At 35.4% G+C, this 19,848-nt stretch overlaps 1 protein-coding gene and 2 long non-coding RNA genes across 3 annotated transcripts; 1 reads left to right on the plus strand and 2 right to left on the minus strand.

Moving 5' to 3' along the window:
- The first annotated feature begins 242 nt into the window (after window positions 1–242).
- On the plus strand, window positions 243–1,551 carry LOC145138526 (uncharacterized). The gene is made up of 3 exons (XR_013721573.1): window positions 243–545; window positions 911–1,114; window positions 1,231–1,551. It is a non-coding gene; the product is annotated as an uncharacterized LOC145138526 (long non-coding RNA).
- Window positions 1,552–1,879: 328 nt separating this feature from the next.
- On the minus strand, window positions 1,880–3,301 carry LOC145136002 (uncharacterized). Its single transcript, XR_013720166.1, has 2 exons — window positions 2,874–3,301; window positions 1,880–2,418 (listed from the first exon to the last, which is right to left on the minus strand). It is a non-coding gene; the product is annotated as an uncharacterized LOC145136002 (long non-coding RNA).
- An 8,770-nt stretch (window positions 3,302–12,071) lies between these two features.
- Window positions 12,072–12,557, minus strand: LOC145139503 (uncharacterized). Its single transcript, XM_079073303.1, has one exon. The coding sequence runs from the start codon at window positions 12,555–12,557 to the stop codon at window positions 12,072–12,074; it is 486 nt and encodes a 161-aa protein (XP_078929429.1).
- Window positions 12,558–19,848: the final 7,291 nt, after the last annotated feature.

Genomic DNA, 19,848 nt, shown 5'->3' on the forward strand with positions numbered 1-19,848 from the left:
TAAAAACTAATTTTTGAAAGAACAATTTGCACCCGTCGCTTGGTGCGGGTAAACTGCTAGTATATATATATATATATATATATATATATATATATATATATATATATATATATATATATATATATATATATATATATATATATATATATATATATATATATATATATATATATATATATATATATATATATATAGAGGGTAAAGTGAATATACCCTTTGGGTATATAAGATTACAAACCCAAAGTGAATATCCGACGTCGTTTGAAGTTAACGAAGATTTACTTTCTTCCTCATACGTTATCGCATATCAACTGAGAGAACTCAGAAGACAAAATCGATCATGATATAGCTCTCGTCCACTCCTATTACGAAGATGGGTGTTTGCTGTGACTCATTCGATTGTTGTAAGTCCTTCGATTCTTCCCAACAGTTGGATTTGCCCCAAAACTGGCACACATGGCTTACACCCTAAGGACCTAGGGAGGGAACGACTTCCATTTGTCAGCAAGAAATCAAACGACTTCCTTTTCTCAAGACCCCCAACGGTTAGTCGATTTCTTCTCCCAATCTTTTAATTTTTTTTGATTTAATCTAAAGCTCGAATTCAGAAAACTAGAACCCGAAGTTATTTGATTTCTGGAAGTTTGATCTTTGAATAATCGAGACTTATTCACTTTGACTCAAAATTGATTTATGATTTAGTGTGAGTGTGAAATCGATTTTTGATGTTAAGTTGTGATTGGTGAATCTCACATGGTTTTTCATTTGCAACTATATTAAAAGAAGCACTAGGTGTTCGACAAAATGTCATCTCCTATCATAACATTATTTTTTCATTTTTTATATGAATAAAATTGTATGTTTTCCTCTATATTCGAAAGCTAATCTATACCCTTTTCTTCTATGGCAGTGATGTTGGATTTAAAGTGAACGCACATGAACTTTTTTGACGGACTGTTATCGTTGCAGGGGATATCCCACCAGCTACATCTAAAGATGTTGATATTGTTGTGAAAGCAAACTCATAGAGCTCTTAAACGCAATGGAGGAAAAGACTGGGCAACAGCTTTCTGGAGCACATTGTGCCAAGTATCTGCATGTCATTGCTACAAAGGTGCGTGTTTAGTTTTATTGAAATTTTACGGGTTTTCTAGTTAATAAATTAGTTTTTAGTGGTTTATTTTCTTTGTTTTGGAGATTTATCAAAGTTCATAAGCTTTTCATGTGCAGATAACTGAGAAGAAATCTGAATTAGCAAAACTTGAAGCCATTGATAATGGAAAACCTTATGATGAAGCAGCATGGGATATAGTATCTTCATTGTATATAATCATATTGACCTTTCCATGAATTCCCACTATCAGTCCCACTAGAAGTTTTGATTAGGGACCGACATGTTACCCAAATCTCTAATGCAAGTGGTGAAAAACAAAGCACAAATGTACAAAACACCATTGTATATTGATAGAGGTTTTATTGTTTTAATGAATTTTGCGTGTAAAACTAACTTTCCAGATTTTTTAATGAAATGTCAATCATTAAATTTCCAAATTTCCTAGTTGGTTGTATGATGTGTTTGTTAAATTACATTGTGAATAATGATGGGGCTTTTTCCCAATGATAACATCTTACTTTCATTTTAAACACATAACATCATTAACTTTCTTTTTTAACCAATAACAGCAGTATACTTTTTTTTTTTTTTTTCACATAATAGCATAATAAATAGCCTCATATTTTCCTTATTCCACAAAATAGCCTCAAAATTTCATTTTTTTTCCACTTTTCCCATTATAGGGTATCTTCTTTTAACTCAAACTAGTCAACTTAGGTAGCTGTCAAGAATCAATTCTACAATCTTATAGTATTAAAACATACCTAATCAAAATACGAAATTGCATTGCCTTTTTAAGTTACATAACTATTGACCAAATTAAAAGGTCAACGCAAGAGAAAGAAAAACAAATACCAAAACAAGAACATGGAAGCTATTCAAATCACAATCAAACTACCAGTAATTTATTTACTAAACACATGAGCAGAAACCCTTAGCTACAAAGAACTAGTCAAGACACACTTCAATCTCACTGGTACATCTTGCATACATCACATTAACTTCCATGATCACTGGTACATCTTTAACACAGAAGTGTGATGGCTTTTTCCCTTGTTAGACGATTTTGCTCATGTTGGGTCGCCAAAAGACAATTGCAATGTTGGTTCGACACTTTGTTTTGAGGCAAAGTTGTGTATCCTGTTTTTTGGATGGATGAACAATGAGCAAAGGAAACACTGATTCCCAAGACGAATGGAAATTTTTTTTAGCGACACTTGACATTATTGCCCCTCTAATTTACATACACAACATTGTTATTGGCTGTATGTACACAGGAGCAAAATATTATCCATGAGAACCTGCTGCACATGTAGCAACAAGTAAGAAAAACCTTTAAATTCCATGTTTCTTTTATAAGCATTATAAATATTCTAATTCTTATATATATCAAGAACCATTAGCCGGTTTCTTGAGAAACAAAAGGATAAAATCACATAAGTGGTCTTTTGTACAACTACAACAAATGATACAAATATATATACAACTATACAAGATTACCTAGTTAACAAATCAAAAAAAAAAAGAACAGCTGGTGGCATTATGTCGAACAGCTGGTGGGTGGAAGTTAAACTTTCACAATTCCTCTATATCGAAACATCAACAACCATTGCCAACTCCCTGTGATGTGATGGATGTTGAAAATTCGTAATGTAAATTGATGTTGCAGTTGGAATTACATGAGAAAATTGCCCCTAGAACTCTCACAAAACGAACAGACTCCATACTTCAAAGAACAAAAAGGAACAAAATGTATTACCTTAAATCACAATCTTTTTCAAATCAAGAAGCATCGATAAGACAAGGACCCTAGGACCCAGTTCCAATTTTGTGATGGTGATTTCCGGTGAAGAGTGACAAGTGAGGAGGAAAGAATGAGTCGGCGACAGAGAAAGAATGAGATTGCGATAAAGAAAGAAAGAATCAACGAAAGAGAAAGAATGAGATTTCTGTGAACTCTATGAATTGAATTCTAATTTCTATGAAATCGATTTGGTGAAGATGCGGATTTCCCGTGAAGAGTGAGAAGGGAAGAGGAAAAACGGGTGGGTGGTGGTGGCGGATGGGAACGTCGGTCGGACAAGGGGTGAGAAATGTTACAGAAAAATAAGAAGAAATCGATGTAATTAAAGAAAAGGAAAGGGGTACACAAAACTACTTAGTTTTGAGGATCGGGTATACAAGGTTAGCTACCTTACCTTAGGTATATTCACTTTACCTATATATATATATATATATATATATATATATATATATATATATATATATAACAAAGTAGAATTAAGCAAAACAAACAAAAAAGGACAATTTTGTCATTTTACATAGATTTCAATTGCATTTCCTATCAACCAAAAGAAAATCTGGAATTAATTCCAATTCCATTTCCTGCAAACCAAACAGTATATGGAACTGGATTCAAATTCCTGACAAATTCTTTTTCCAATTCCAATTTCTTTAGAAACATTCTGCGAGCCAAACATCACATCAGCAACGTTGCCTCTTCCTTCCGTCATTCTTCTATACATAAGCCTTAAATTAGTATTTCCCTCCGGCAAGTTTGACGATGCCTTCTCAACCTCTGTTATCGCCAGCGACATCCTCCACAACAGGTTAGTACTTGCTTCGTCTTTTTTTCCTCTGAAATCAAAATCAGTTGAAAAACTGATGTTTGTGCTGATATATGTATATGTTTTATGGATGATATTAGATTATATGTTTATGAAATTAGCATTTATGTGTATGAAATCAGATTATATATTTATAAAATCAAAATTTATGTGTATGAAATTAGAATTTGTATGTGCATGAATCATAATTTATATGATGTATGAAATCAGATTATTTGTTTATGAAATCAGAATTTATGTGTATGAAATCCGAATTTGTATGTGTATGAAATCCCAATCTGTATGATGTATGACATCACATTGTATGATCTTGGTATGAAATTGGAATTTGTTGAAATGTTGGTATGAAATCAGAAATTGTTGCAAGCTTGTATGATCTTTGTATAAAATCAGAACTTGTTGAAATGTTGGTATGAAATCAGAATTTGTTGAAATGTTGTATGATCTTGGTATGAAAACAAAACCTCTCAATTTTGATTTGTGGATGTGTTTTGTTAGTGCAGAGGGTTTCTTCCATGCTATAATGACATTTCCACAAAATTATAGTGGGCTAATAGGTTATGGTGATGCAAGAGAAGGGAGGAAAAGACTATTAAAGATAGAATTATGATGCAAGTATGAGATATGAAGTTAAAATGGAATTATGATGCAAAAAAGGCTATTAAAGGCTCTTAAAGATGGAATTATGGAGCAAATTGTATGACGGATTTGTTGTATAGTTTATTGCAAAGAAATTGGTAAAAAAAAGCTATTAAAGATGCAATGTATTTTTTTTTTCTTTTTCATACATTCACTACATAGCAATGTACATTAGTATTTTAGCTAGTTTCTTTTGGAAACCTACACTAAATGGCAATGTAGGTTATTACTGTCACAATTTGAATATCACAATAGAAACTAAAATGTTACTAAAGAATGGATATTTTTTATTTGACAAAAAATAAAACAAAATAAAAAATAAAATAAAATAAAAGGGTAAAATAGTCATTTTTAACAGCCATCACAACCAATCAAAAGCAAAATCAAACAACATGGTTTCAATAGATGTAGATTCAGTCAGAAGACTTTGACTCAGTCAGATCTTACATGTAGTCCACTGTTTATTACACCAAAAGGTAACAAGTTTCGTTCAACCACTTTGACTAATGATTTTATTTTAAACCCTTGTCCTATTTTGATATTTATATACTAACTGTTAAATTTTTTAATGTAGCAATAAAAAATGAACTTATACAAAACATATTATTACAAGAGAACTCATTGAAATCTTTACATGTGTCCAATATTTAACAGTACAAAACATATTAATACAAGAAATCTCATTGAGATCCTTAAATATGTCCACTTATGAAAGCAACTCTAATTTTTTTAATACCTCATTAATATTTGTTATCATCATGATTTACGACTAACTATTTTATAATGGTTAAAGAGAAAATGGTAAAAAGGACGACTATATAATTTGTCATTTCTGTGAAAAAAATGATCCCTTTTTCTTTTAATAAAGCCGACCCTCATTTTTATTTCTAATATTGTTAAAAATGTCCGCTTCAAGGTTACCAACCAAGAGTGGTGGACCTACTGGCTATGAGGTATGGAGAGGAGGAGTTATGCAAGGTCGCTGATGACATAGACTAGACCTGACAAACGTGTCGTGTCGTGTCGTGTCGTGTCAATACATTAAACAGGTTGAAAGGGTTTGACCCTAACCCGACCCGTTTAATTATCGTGTCGTGCCGTGTCAACCCGTTTATTTTCGTGTCAGGTTTCGGGTTAAGGTTTAGACCTTGTAAATATGTTGTGTCATGTCGGGTTGAAATATTTTAAAGGTTGGAAAGTAGGAGTTGTGAAGGCAAAAAGGAAAAAGTGAAACACTGGAGTTATGAGATGGAATGACAAAATTTATAGTAAGTTTAGAAAAAAAATGAAAAGAGTTAAAGTTGGGGAGCAAAAGAGATAGTTGGTGAGGATGACTAAAATTAAGTAACTTTGAAAATTTGAATATCACTTCTAATTATTGAGTTTGACCCACTTCAAGTCTATAACATATAATATATTTATAAAAATATGAAATTTATAATAAATAATATATAATTAAACGGGTCATATTCGAGTAATCTTCGAGTTGAAAGTCTTGACCCTAACCCTACCCGTTTAATTATCGTGTCGTGTCTTGTCAACCCGTTTACATAAACGTGTCGAAATCTCTGACCCTAACCCGCTAATTTCGTGTCGGGTTCATGTGGAGTTTTCGTGTCGTGTCATGTTTTGTCAGGTCTAACATAGACCGCAGGGAAGTGAAATTTCATTGAGGGCCTCTTTTTATAAAAAAATAATTATAATCTAACAAATTTTAAATCTATTTTTTTTTGAACGGCAGCTTAACTGGTTAGGTGTTAGTGTTAATACTTCAATTCTTGTTAGCACCAAGGATCGAACCCTCACATCCACATTCTCCCATACTAAGAAGCTAAGCCTCTACCAATTGGACTATTCCCAATTGGCTAAAATAAATTCATAAATTCAAGGGAATAACAATTTTAAATCTATTATCTTAAATCCTGTTATACTATCTTATGTTGAGTCTGTTATCTTGAATCCTATTATATAATATTTATTCCAATGATACATATTCAACTTATTTATTAACTTATCTATTATGTTAAATTTTTATAAATTTTCTATTAAAGAGCATTTTATTTATCAAAAGTGTCGTTATCATTTTTGATTATTGGTCTTGCATTAAAATCAACAAAATTTTCACCATTTCGTTTAAAAATATTTTATTTAGACGAACACTTGATCCAAATAATACCTTCATCTAAATTAAAGAAAAACACTGTAAAAACTTCTCTCTATGTTTCTTGAGTTTCTTATTTGAAACTTTTTAAATGTTTATAATATTTAATTTTATTTGTAAACTACTTTACATTATGTACGGATATATCTAAACAACAAGATGAAGGGGTTTACTAGCTTGGTCGATAGTTGGACCTTCAATGCGTATATTGGTTCAATCCATAGAACACACAAGCTTGGTCGTTTATATTCTTATGTTTGTGATTGTAGTGACATTTAGTTGTTGAATTGTGCTTAATTACTAGATAAAGACATAGTATCTAGTTATTTTCAATTTCACTCAAATTTTATTAGAAAATATCATTTTATTAATATTTAATGTTACTCATTCTAATTTAATTTTTTCTCTCAATCAACCCACATAGGAAGTCACTTACTATGTATTGTTTATGCTATTTTTATGTCTTAAACTATATATTACAAGAGTTTTAACAATGTGTATATATATATATATATATATATATATATATATATATATATATATATATATATATATATATATATATATATATATATATATATATATATATATATATATATATATATGTCACACCCTGCCCAGTTGTTGGCGGAAACACGAGGTAGTGCGACGTAGGGATAATTGGATCTCGGCAACAGGTACAATCAAACACAAATGTATATTTTAAATATTTATTGATTATTGATTTTTGAAGGATTACATTGTTTTAGGGACAAACACAAACTCCTAAAATCACTATACTAAACTTCAACAGCTTCCTTGCAAACTTCCTTCATACTTCGGGGACATTCTTTCATACTCATCTTTCTGAGAATACATGTATTTTGAAGATCAACATAATGTTGGTGAGTACATGAGTTTTTATTTTTGAATTCCTTTAAGAATATTTTTGTTTTGTGAAAACCTTTCTTATTTATTTACCTAGAATTCTATTTTTTAGGGTATCTTTTATAAATCTTAAATTACTATCTTTTCAGGATATCTAACGATCCTAACGTATTTTAATTACCATACCAGGCGTCCATAATGGTAATCTAAGCTCTAAGAAATTTTTTAATGTATTAACGTGAGCCCCTATAACCGACTATGCTCTAAGGTAATCTAATGTATTACCGTGAGTCCCTATAATCGACGCTTCTAGGCTCTCTCAAGATTAACAATTATAGGTTTTGGGCAAATACCGAATTTAACCAAGGCCTTTGGACGAATTATCAACTTACTAACGCATTGACGTTAGGTATTTGTCTTTAATCTTGACTCTTTTATCATTATCATAATTACCCTATACATATGTGTGTGTGTATATATATATATATATATATATATATATATATATATATATATATATATATATATATATATATGACGATTCATATATATAATATAATATGAGATCATAAATATATATATATATATATATATATATATATATATATATATATATATATATATATATATGTATTTGATAATTATATTTATGATCTCATATTATATTATATATATGAATCGTCATATATATATATATATATATATATATATATATATATATATATATATATATACCCTAATTATGGTTATTTTAACAGGATATTTGAGTAGCATGACAACTAAGTACAATGCATATTATAAATCTTGTCTAGCATAACTCCTAGGTACTAAGGTTTCCTAGGGATTTGACCATTATAACATATAGGTAATACCTACTCCAAGATTATCAGGCATCATATCCTTTAGACACATATCATAGCTTAAATCTAGTCATAGTATCTACAGTTATACTATCCTAAGGAATCTAGCTTATTATAAAATGACTTAATATTTATAAAGTAAATATTTTTATAAAATCATTTGTTAAGCATGAATTCCCCTGAAAACATTTTAAAACAGTAAAATAGGGGCCGTGAACTCACTCGAGGGTTTGAAACCGCTAATGTTGGGTAGAGACAAGCTTGAAACTCCGGGGACCGCTCCATGAGGTAACACACGAACCAGAGAGAAAGAGAGGAGTGTTTTGAAGGTGTGCTGGACTGAATGGCACAACCCTCTATTTATAGTTGAGTTTTGGGGGAACGTGTCGCGTCTTTCCTATGCACGACGTACGTTCGAACACCGTGGCTCCACAGGAAGTTGCCATGTGTCCCCACCCTACTCAGCCACGTCACTCGCTATCTGTACGAATCTGGTGTTAGGTGTGCGGCGCGCGGTGGCACACACATGACACGCAAGTAAATATTTTTCAAAAATCATTACTTCCTCGTGTGTGCTCTAATCTAGACCCTCTCTATATCTATGTGACGATCTCAACGGCTACTACAACTTTCGTTTTGGATGTTTTGGCCGGTTTTAACTTTCATTTTCGAGCGCAACGGGGGTAAGAATTAATAATTTTATAAAAATCATAACTTATTCATATGGATCTCATTTTCGACAAACTTTTTCCTAATGTTTATATCATGAGGAGTACTACGAAACTCCTATTTGCACTTTTAGTCAAAACTCAACCAATCTCTAAGTACCGTTTCGATGTAATTAATTTTAATTACGCGGTTGATTTCTATTTTTATAAAATCCATAACTCTCTCCTTCGGAGTCAGATTTTTATGAATCTTATATCCTTGATATCACGTTAACAAGTACTATCCAATTATGTTAACCGAATATGAAAATGTCACAACTTTTTTATCGCTATTTTTTAGAGCATAATGGATGATTTTTAGCAAATAAATGTAACAACATATCTGATTCTTATTCTCTTAAAAATCGAATATTACAATGCTTTCTATTACAGTTACTTTCCTATTATTTCCTAATGGTGACTGGTGACGAAATTTCTCAGGGTTGTCATAGTCTCCCCCTGTTTAGGAAATTTCGTCCCGAAATTTTACCTTGTTGATGGATTTCTTTTAGAACAAGTGAGGGTACTTGTTCTTCATCTAGTCTTCTCTTTTCCGTGTATACTCCGATCCTCGTTTAGAGTTCCATCATACCTTAACTATGGGAATCTGACTCTGCTTGAGTCGTTTGACCTCTCTATCAATTATTTTGACAGGTTCTTCGATGAAGTTCAGCTTAGGGTTAACCTGAATTTCCTCAAGTGGAATGACGAGTGTATTGTTAGAAAGGCATTTCTTAAGATTTGACACGTGAAAGACGTCGTGCACATTATTAAGCTCTAGAGGTAATATTAGTCGATACGTAACTAGACCTATCCTTTCAAGGATATCGAATGGTCCTATGTATCTTGGGTTTAGTTTACCTCGCCTTCCGAACCTTATAACTCCTTTCCAAGGAGATACTTTGAGCATCACCCTGTCTCCCACTTGGAATTCTAGGGGTTTACGCTCACATCGGCATAATTCTTTTGTCGATCACGTGTTTCCTTCATGCGTTCTCTTATCTGCACTATCTTCTCTGTCATCTCGTGGATGATCTATGGGCCTACTCGTAAGGTATCCCCTGTGAACTTCTAGGATTGTTGGCTATCGCCAACTTCCATCCAGAAAATGGGAGAACAACATTTCTGACCATATAGTGCTTCGAATGGCGCTGCTTTGATGCTCGTGTGATAGCTGTTGTTGTATGAAAACTCAACCAGGGGTAGGTGAGTATCCCATGCATTCCCAAAATCTATCACACATGCTCTGATCATGTCTTCCAGCATTTTAATGGTCCTTTCTCTTTGACCATTGGTTTGTGGATGATAAGTTGTACTCATATCTAGGCGCGCACCAAGGGATTTCTGCAAGCTCCGCTAGAAACGAGAGGTAAACCTAATATCTCTGTCAGAGATAATGGACAAGGGTTCCCCATGTAATCTTACAATCTCTTTAAGGTATGTTTTGTTCAGCTTCTCCTTCTTGTACATCTCTTTTATCGGTATGAAGTGGGCAGACTTGGTTAATTTATCGACAACTACCCATATAGTGTCATAACCTGCAGTAGTCTTTGGTAACTTGGTGACAAAGTCCATTACAATCTGCACCCACTTCCACTCGGGAATATCTGGTTGTTGTCATAATCCCGAGGGTGGTTGATGTTCTGCCTTAACGTTCGAACAGGTTAGGCACTTGACGACGTAGGTTGTAATTTCAACCTTCATGTTCGGCCACCAATAATGGGCCTTCAGGTCTAGATACATCTTGTCCGCTCCTAGATGAATGGAATACCTAGTCTTATGAGGTTCATCTAATACTAATTCCTTGTCTCCTCCGTATTTTGGAACCCATACCCGGTTCATGAAATATCTCGTTCCATCATCATTTACTTCGAGCTGTCTTTCCATACCTATGAGGCTTTCTTCTTTATCGTTTCCTTCCGTTAAAGCCTCGAGCTGAGCACTTCTAATCTGGGAGATTAGATTTGACTGAACAGTCATTGTAAGATCTTTCACTCAATGAGGTTTCACTCGTTCCTTACGACTCAAAGCATCAACTACAACATTATCCTTTCCTGGGTGGTAGCGAATCTCACAATCATAGTCGTTCAACAATTCTAACAATCTTCTTTGCCTCATATTGAGTTCTTTCTGATTAAAGATGTGCTGCAGAATCTTGTGATCCGTGTATACCACACACTTTGTTCCATTGAGGTAATGACGCCAGATCTTCAGGGAAAAAACTACCGCTCCTAACTCTAGGTCGTGGGTGGTGTAGTTGTTCTCATGCACCTTAATTTGTCTTGAGGAGTAGGCTATGGCCTTCTTCCTTTTCATTAATACACATCCCATTCCTTGGTGTGACACATTGCAGTATACTACAAAGTCATCATTGCATTCTGGAAGACATAGTATTGGTGCACTACACATCATGTCCTTCAGCTTTTGGAAAGTTGCTTCATGCCTGTCATACCAAATGAATTTTACTTCCTTTTAGGTTAACATTGTGAGGGGTTTGGTTATATGAGAGAAATTCTCTATAAATCTCCGGTAGTAGCCGACCAGTCCTAGAAATTGACGCACTTCTGTTGGCGTCTTGGGTACTTCCTAATTCTTGACCGCTTCTATCTTGGAAGGGTCGACATGAATTCCTTTACTGCTCACCACATGCCCAAGAAAGTGTACTTCTCTTAACCAAAATTTGCACTTAGAAAATTTGGCGTATAACTTTTCTTTCCTTAATAACTCTAAGATTACTCGAAGGTGTTGCCCATGCTCTTCCTTGGTTTGTGAGTATACCAGAATATCATCGATGAATACAAACACAAATTTATCCAAGTATGGTTTACACAATCGATTCATAAGATCCATAAGGACTTCCAAGGCATTGGTCAATCCGAAAGGCATGCCCAAGAACTCGTATTGAATGTACCGTGTTCGGAACGTAGTCTTTGGAATGTCCTCTTCCATGACTCGAAGTTGATGATATCCTGATATCATGTCGATCTTAGAGAAGTAACTAGATCCTTGCAATTGATCAAAGAGATCATATATTCGGGGTATAGGATATCTATTCTTAATGGTCAACTTATTTAGCTCTTTGTAGTCTATGTACATTCAGAAAGATTCGTCCTTCTTCTTGAAAAATAAAACGGGTGCTCCCCAAGGAGAAAAGCATGGTCTGATGAAACCCTTGTCAAGAAGCTCTTGTAGTTGGCTGGAGAGCTCTTGCATCTCTGAGGGTGCCAATCTATAAGGAGACTTTGCTACTGGGGCAACTCCTGGGACTAGATCAATCTTAAACTCTACTTGACGAAATGGCATTAGAACGGGTAGATCTTCAGGGAATGCATCAGGGAATTCGCACACCCGAGGTACTTCCTCGATCTTTTTCTTCTTATTGTCTTTCATATCGAAAATATGAGCTGGGAAGGCGAAATAATTTTTCTGCAAGTATTTCCTTGCCTTCATGCACGAGATGAACCTAAGGTTTCTACTAGGCTTTTTGCCAAAGATGATCACAGATTCTCCGTTGGGTAAGGGTAGACGTAGGGCCTTCTCGAAGCAAAGCACCTCGACATGGTTAGCGGATAACCAGTCCATGCCGATAATGACGTCGAAACTTCCAATGATCATTGGCATAAGGTTGAGGAGAAAGGGATGAGAATTTAGAGTTAAGGTATAGTTCCTAAGTATTTCTCTAATACTACCGACTTAGCCGTTAGCCATTCCTACCCTATAGGCTTCCTTAATTTTACTAGAGGGGTGATCTAATAACTTCCAAAATTTGGGAGTAATATAGCTTCTATCAGCGTTGGTATCAAAAAGAATATTTGCATACAATTTGTTGATTAGGAACGTACCTGTCACTACCGTCGGATCTTCGACGACTTCCCTCGCTCCGATAACAAATGCCCTGCCTCTAGCAGCACCTCCCCGACCTTTTAATTTTGGACAATCCTTTCTGAGGTGTCCAATTTCCTTTCACTCATAGCACGCTCGACTATCTCTATTGGATGGGGTTCTACACTTGTTTGCAAGATGACCTCTCTTGCCGCAGTTGGTACAGACCCAACATGCTCCATGGTGATTGATAACACCTATTTTATGCATATATTTATGAAGTTTTCTTATTATTTTATACTATGTTTTATGCTAATTAGAACTAAAAGATACTTAGTATGCTTTGAAAATATTCAATTACAGTTAAAATGGGAGCTGGAATGCAAAAGGAGGCGAGTGGAGCTAAAAATACGCAAAAAGGATATTGCTGGCAGATTGACCGCTCTTCAGTGTTTCGGGTATATCTGATGACTCATAAGCCCGATTTACAAGATTTAAAATGTTTTGAAAACTAGATGAAATTTCCTACGATTTATGTGAGAGGGCCTTTTTCCTAATTCGGCATTTATCTTATCCAAAATCGGCCTTGAATATGAAGCATAAAAGCTGGACGAAAATTCCCTCCAAGTTACTTATTCGCCAAGCACCACTTACCTTATTTTTACTTGCTTAATCCCTAAGCCACCATTAGTTTCGTTATTCTAATCCAACTCTAATATTCCATATTAATTCCATCTCCATTCAACTATAAATACCCCATATCATTACACCATTTTTCATCATCTATGATATTCCAGTTCGACTTGTGCGACAAGAAATCTTCATAGCTGTCGTTTTGAAGGTCTAAAAGGCGGACGAAGGGACGTTAAGCTGATATGGAGCAAATATCTAAGGTATTGGAGAGCGGATTCGTGTCGGTAATCATGTGGTTTGTTATCATGACCATGTTTAGCATTCCATTGTGAGGCCACTATGTGTTTACTTTATGATTTTGGTGTTAAAACCATTTGGTTTGTGTTTATGATTAGATGCAACCTTGATTTATGGATTAATTGATATTTGGATTGTTTTATTCTTTTTAATTTATCTTTTTAAGCTTTTTAAATATCCTTATGTATTGATGATAATTATTTTCTGTTAAATATCAAGTTATTGAGTTGCATGAACATCTTCTTAATTGCTTGAATCATATAGTTTTGTGAACATAAGATTATATGCCTAGGAATAGTGAACATGAAACTAGGGTTAACTAGAAAATAAGTAAGTAATGTGTGAGCATGTGTGATGACCAAACACATATAAGTTGATTGAATTGACAACTTTAATTAACTATTATTACAAGTCTTGCTTGATACGAACTGAACACTAGGAAACATGTTAGTTTAATCAATTGATCACTGCTTGAATTGACTTGTTTGCTAAAGGATTAGTAATAGTGAACATGAATATAATCATTTTAGAAATCGGTGAACATGAATAAACAAATTTGTGTGTGCAATTATCTTTGATTTTAAGATGTAATCTGTCTAAACCAAGGTACCTAAAGAGATTTGTCTTCTGTCAGTTTATCGAGATTTACTATTTAATTGTTTGGTTGAGATTTAATTTAATAAAACTTTTCTTATTACTTTTGTGCATTATATAACCTATAATCAAACATTCTAATATTAATTCACTACCGTTCCCCTTGTGTTCGACACCCTTGCTTATCAAAGCTATACTATACTCGATCGGGTTCACTGCCTGTAAGGTGTGGTTTAGATGCAATAAATTAGGAATTATAAATAAAAAACTAGTACATTAAAAATTCACATCAGTGATTATACCCACATTCCTTGCACTTAGGGCTACTTCCTGAAGTAGTCCCTATCGAGGGTGTTGCAACTGTAAATGCTCGAATCACTTCCCGCTTCTTCCCTAATGACTACTTAGCCTTACCTTTGGCCTCCTCGCCAAATTTCCTTTTTCTACCCTTTGCCTTGGGAAGGCCAGCCTTCTGAACCATCCTTCCTCGACGAACCTCTTGATGGGTCAGACTAAGCCTTGGATAGGCTGAGGAAAACCCCAAACATGCCTCTCTATCTTCTTCTCCTCCGGGGTAACCATCCCGGGACACAAGGTGGCTAGGTCATTGAAGCAACTTGTATAGGTGGCAATATTAGCTTCCTGCATCATCAGATTCCACAGATCCTGCTCCAGTTTATGCATATCCTCGCATGGAAAATATTATCTAATCATGAGTTGCTTCAACTCATTCCAAGACATGGAATTAGCTACATTTACATCCATGGTCTTCGTGTACCTATTCCACCAACTTAAGGATGCATCTGCCAGGGTGCAAGCGGTGAATTTGACTTTATATTCCTCTGGGCAGAAACTTATCTCAAAGACTGATTCCATATTCTCTATCCACCTATTCAGCCCAACAACTCCCTAATTTTCATAAAAGGGTTTTGGCTTACAGTTCATAAAATCCTTATATGAACAGACTCTAATGGGAACTCAATTGTTTCCTTGCGAACTCTAGCCTCCATTTCCTCTTGATCCTACATTCCTAGGGGTTTCTAGACTTGCTATGTCATTAGCTACATGTTGGGCGACTAATGCCTCAATCGTGGCTGAGCTCATTGGCTCGGGATTCCTTTAAGGTGTTCCTGGGTTACGTCTACTGCGAGGTATGATTCTAAATTTAAGGTACACGTTAGTTGTTATTTTATCTTGCTATGTTAGAAGGGTTAACTTATTTAAAGCAATCAAAAAATACAAATAACACATAAACATTTAGATCATACAAACTTTTATGCATTTTCATAAACTTGTTACATCAGTTTATCATAACCAAAAGAGTGTATACAATTGTGGTTTGAAGAGGAGTAGGATCTATTCTACACAAAAGAAGTAGCAAATTCCTATATCGACTACACTACTATTCCCCCCCTCAAACCCAAAAATATCATAGTTCCTAGCTACACAAGGCTAGAACTATCTACCACAATCTAAAGTAAACTACCAACCAAATCACTATCTGAGCTAACTGCTGCTGGAGGTACCCGATCATTGCATCCAAAGTGGTTGCTCCTATCTCTGACACCAACAATCACAACTCCACCTCTCTCATGCGTTGATCAAGTCTCTCAATCTCGATCTGTTGATGTTGCACTAGAGAATAGGTCTCCTCTAGTTGATCATAAGCGTGTAGGATCCTCATCTCATCAAAATCCCTCCTTTCCTCTAAACCTTTGACGACGTCGGTCAACATCCTAACCTTCCTCCATAACGAGTCGTGATCCTCCTCTAACTGATGTATGTGATCCTCGTGTCGTGCCATATGCGGAAATAACACTGAAATCGCTCGATCTGTGGGATCCTTAGGGATAGGGCCGCGTCTTGGAGCTTGGGATGACTCTCCGATTTCATAGTGGCCAATATTTTCCTCCTGGATCCACTCGTGTACTTGGGGCGTCCATTTATGGGTAGGGCAAGGTTTCTTGGATGGATTTGGGGATGATGGGGTGAGGCTGCTCTCTTTCGAGATGGAATAGGAATGGATTTTCTGGGAGTGTAGATTACTCGAGGTCCTGAGGCATACACACTGGAAGGATGGTTTGAGGTTGGAGACTACGATGATGGCTCTGACTCAAGAGTGTCATCCTCTTGAGTCTCGGGATGTCCATCACCGTACGATGACGATTCGGAATAACGCGAGCTGTCACCTGAATCTCCTCCTGCCTACTCGTCGTGTGGATCCTCATCTAGTGGATCCTCATCCTCATAAGGCTCCTCATCCTCGATAAACTCCATATTAGTGGGGGTAGTTGGCCTCGTCATCCATGGATCGCACTCTGCCTCCTCCGTCACTGGGGAGTGCGACACCACTTGATCTCCCTCTGGGGAAGGATGAGAAAACCAATCCCAGATATCCTCCATGGATAAACTCCTGATGATCACGCCTGCTCCGACCTCCCTGCATAAACATCCAAAAGGGTTAGATGTTTATGAGAGATAAGAGTAAAATCATAATACGTATAATTATAGAATTATAGGTATATAGTAGATAGTACCAGATCTACTGTGATTTTCACTAAAGGGTTTGTTGGGTAAGCGCTGCCTAGATCATCATCCTTGTTCTATGAATGGAACTCTCTGAGTAGTAAGTCAGACTCGATCCTAATAACACTACGACGTAAATCCTTAACTTCTCTTGGCGTATCACTTTATACGGCTCTAGTCTTTGGGGGAGTCGATTAATGCTACAGATCTGATCATCTTCTAGTCGTAGACTTCGTCCTAGTTTCCTAACTAGGTGTACTAACTATCGATTCATAAATCCTTAAGCATTTAGATTGTCAACTATGACATCCAAGTTCGAGCGTGCGTTGATCGGAACATAATAAAACTTAGTTGTGCATTCTAGGTCTAGTTGTGGGTCGGTCGCAATACTAACTAAACCTAGGATTCGTTTTTGACCTAAAATCTTAAGTTGTGATTTGAATGGATAATGTTTTTGGATATGAGGGTGTATTTATAAGAGTGTACAAAAATCTTTATTTTATTAATGTTTAATTGGATATTTTATTTAATCCTATCTTTGTGTAATTTTAAACTACAAGGATTTGCCAGTTTGGAAAAGTTGAAGTGCAGGACCATTTTGGTATATAACTGTTCTGAAATCTAGGAACCCTATCGACAAGTTTTTCCAGTCCGACACCTCACCAAGAGTAGTTTATCCGTACAGTTATTATTATTAATACTTATATTAGGTGTTACTAGTTCAAATTTTTTACACCCTAGGCTATTGTCATATTTCCTAAGGAATTACTGGTTCGCTATAACTTGAGGCTCTGATACCAATCTGTCACACCCTGCCCAACCGTTGGCGGAAACACCAGGCAGTGCGACCTGGGGATAATCAGATCTCGGCAACAGGTACAATCAAACACAAAGGTATATTTTAAACATTTATTTATTACTGATTTTTGAAGGATTACATTGTTTTAGGGACATGCACAAACTCCTAAATCACTATCCAAAACTTCAACAGCTTCCTCGCAAACTTCCTTCATACTTGGGGGACACTCTTCCACACTCATCTTCTTGAGAATACATGTATTTTGAAAGTCAACATAATGTTGTTGAGTGCACGAGTTTTTATTTTTGAATTTTTTTAAGAATACTTTTCTTTTGTAAAAACTTTTCTAATTTATTTACCTAGCCTTCTATCTTTTTAGGGTATCTTTTATAAATATTAAATTACTATCCTTTTAGGATATCTAAAGTTCCTAAGTTATTTTAATTAACATAGCAGACGTCCCAAATGGTAATCTAAGCTCTAAGACAATTTTTAATGTATTAACGTGAGCCCCTATAATCGACTATGTTCTAAGGTGATCTAATGTATTACTGTGAGTCCCAATAATTGACGCTTTTAGGCTCTCTCTCTCTCTCTCACTCACTCTCACAGGATTAACGATTATAGGTGTAACACCCTGTTCTAAAAGTATCCGTTTATGGATTTCAGAGGCCCAGCTAGGGGTGTTTTGGTCTTTTATGGGTTTTGAGTTTTTATTCGAGAGGTTTGGTGACAACCCGAAACTTTTTCTATTTCCCTTAATCAACTTCCGTTAATAAAAATTAGAATTTTATTGAGTTTCGTCAAATTCCTTCGGTTTGGAAAATCATTTAGTTATATAATTGAACTTATATACGAGTAGGGACCAAAAACCGCGTGAAATTCGAGTTTTCCTTCGAACAAAACAGTAGTTCACGGCCTCACTGGAGTTCACGGCCGTAAATCTGTTTACGGCCGTAAACTCGTTTACGACTGGTGTCAGGTGGACCCCACCACCGACCACGAAAACCCCTATAAATATGAGACTCCCGCTCTCATTTGAACACTTTTGACCGGAAACTCTCTCATTCTCTCTCTAGAACCCCTTACCGTAAACACCTAAAACGCCCATTTTCTTCCGAAAAACATCAAAAATCATCTTTTGGGGTTGATTAGGAGCATCTGAAACACGTTTTCTGCGAAATCAAACACCCTTGTTCTTGAGTTTACGGCCGTACACACTTCATATCTTCAAATCTTCAAAGGCCGTAAACCCGTTTACGGCCGTACACTCATCGAATCTTCAAAGGCCGTAAACCCTTCGAGAGGCAGTTCACGGCCGTAAACAGTTCACGACCGTAAACTCCCTTCAAGGCCGTAAACCCCATTCACGGCCGTAAACACTTCCTAAGTGGTGCATTAGACTGAAAACTCACTTTCCTCGATTCAATCAAGTCCCGATAACATTCCTTAACCGAACACAAGTGCTTTACTAACACTTTACTTAACGAAATCGCTAATTTAAATGCATATATGTATTTATTGATATTAGGATTCCGTTAAGTGCCATGTACAATGACCCGAGGATCTTCGTTCCAGTCGACGTCTTCACACAACAACTGTGAGTTCATACCCCTACGGTTTTATGATTTTTAATGTTTGCAGGGGGAATACAAGCCAAACACAAACGATTTTGTGAAACAAAAACAAAAAGGATTTAAACGAGTTTAAAACTTATGCAATTGATACAGTTAAAGGGTTTCCCACGTTTTATGAAACATTTAGACATTTATCCCTTTTGTATTATGTTGAGCATAAGGGATGTTTTCAACTTGGAAACATAATTGCATAGTTTTCAGAACAATTTACAAATCAAGAACAAAACATTTCAAGCAAACTATAGTGGGTATAGTTTGGGGATTTCAATACATAGCTTTTACCGATTTAGATTTCATTCTTGGATAAACATATAAACTATGACCGATTTAGTTTATGATATACACTACTATAAGAGTATAACATTTGATAATTATTTAAGTATAATTATTATTCTTTAAAGTATACACATGGATTCAAATACAAAAGAACCATACAGAACCACACGTAAAACTAGTTAATACATGATTGTGAGACAACTCTTCATTTGTACCCTTCTGGGTACTGGTAAAACCCTCAACGTTTAGTGTAACCAGAGTCTCTTGGAGGGAGAGCATGAGATTTGTG

Source organism: Lactuca virosa, chromosome 9 (assembly GCF_052849685.1).
Source record: "Lactuca virosa cultivar CGN04683 chromosome 9, Lactuca_virosa_CGN04683_v6, whole genome shotgun sequence".
Taxonomy (NCBI): domain Eukaryota; kingdom Viridiplantae; phylum Streptophyta; class Magnoliopsida; order Asterales; family Asteraceae; genus Lactuca; species Lactuca virosa.

What these genes read in the sequence shown, in the direction of transcription:
- LOC145139503 (XM_079073303.1), bottom strand. Translation starts at nt 12,557, where the DNA reads ATGGACTGGTTATCCGCTAACCATGTCGAGGTGCTTTGCTTCGAGAAG.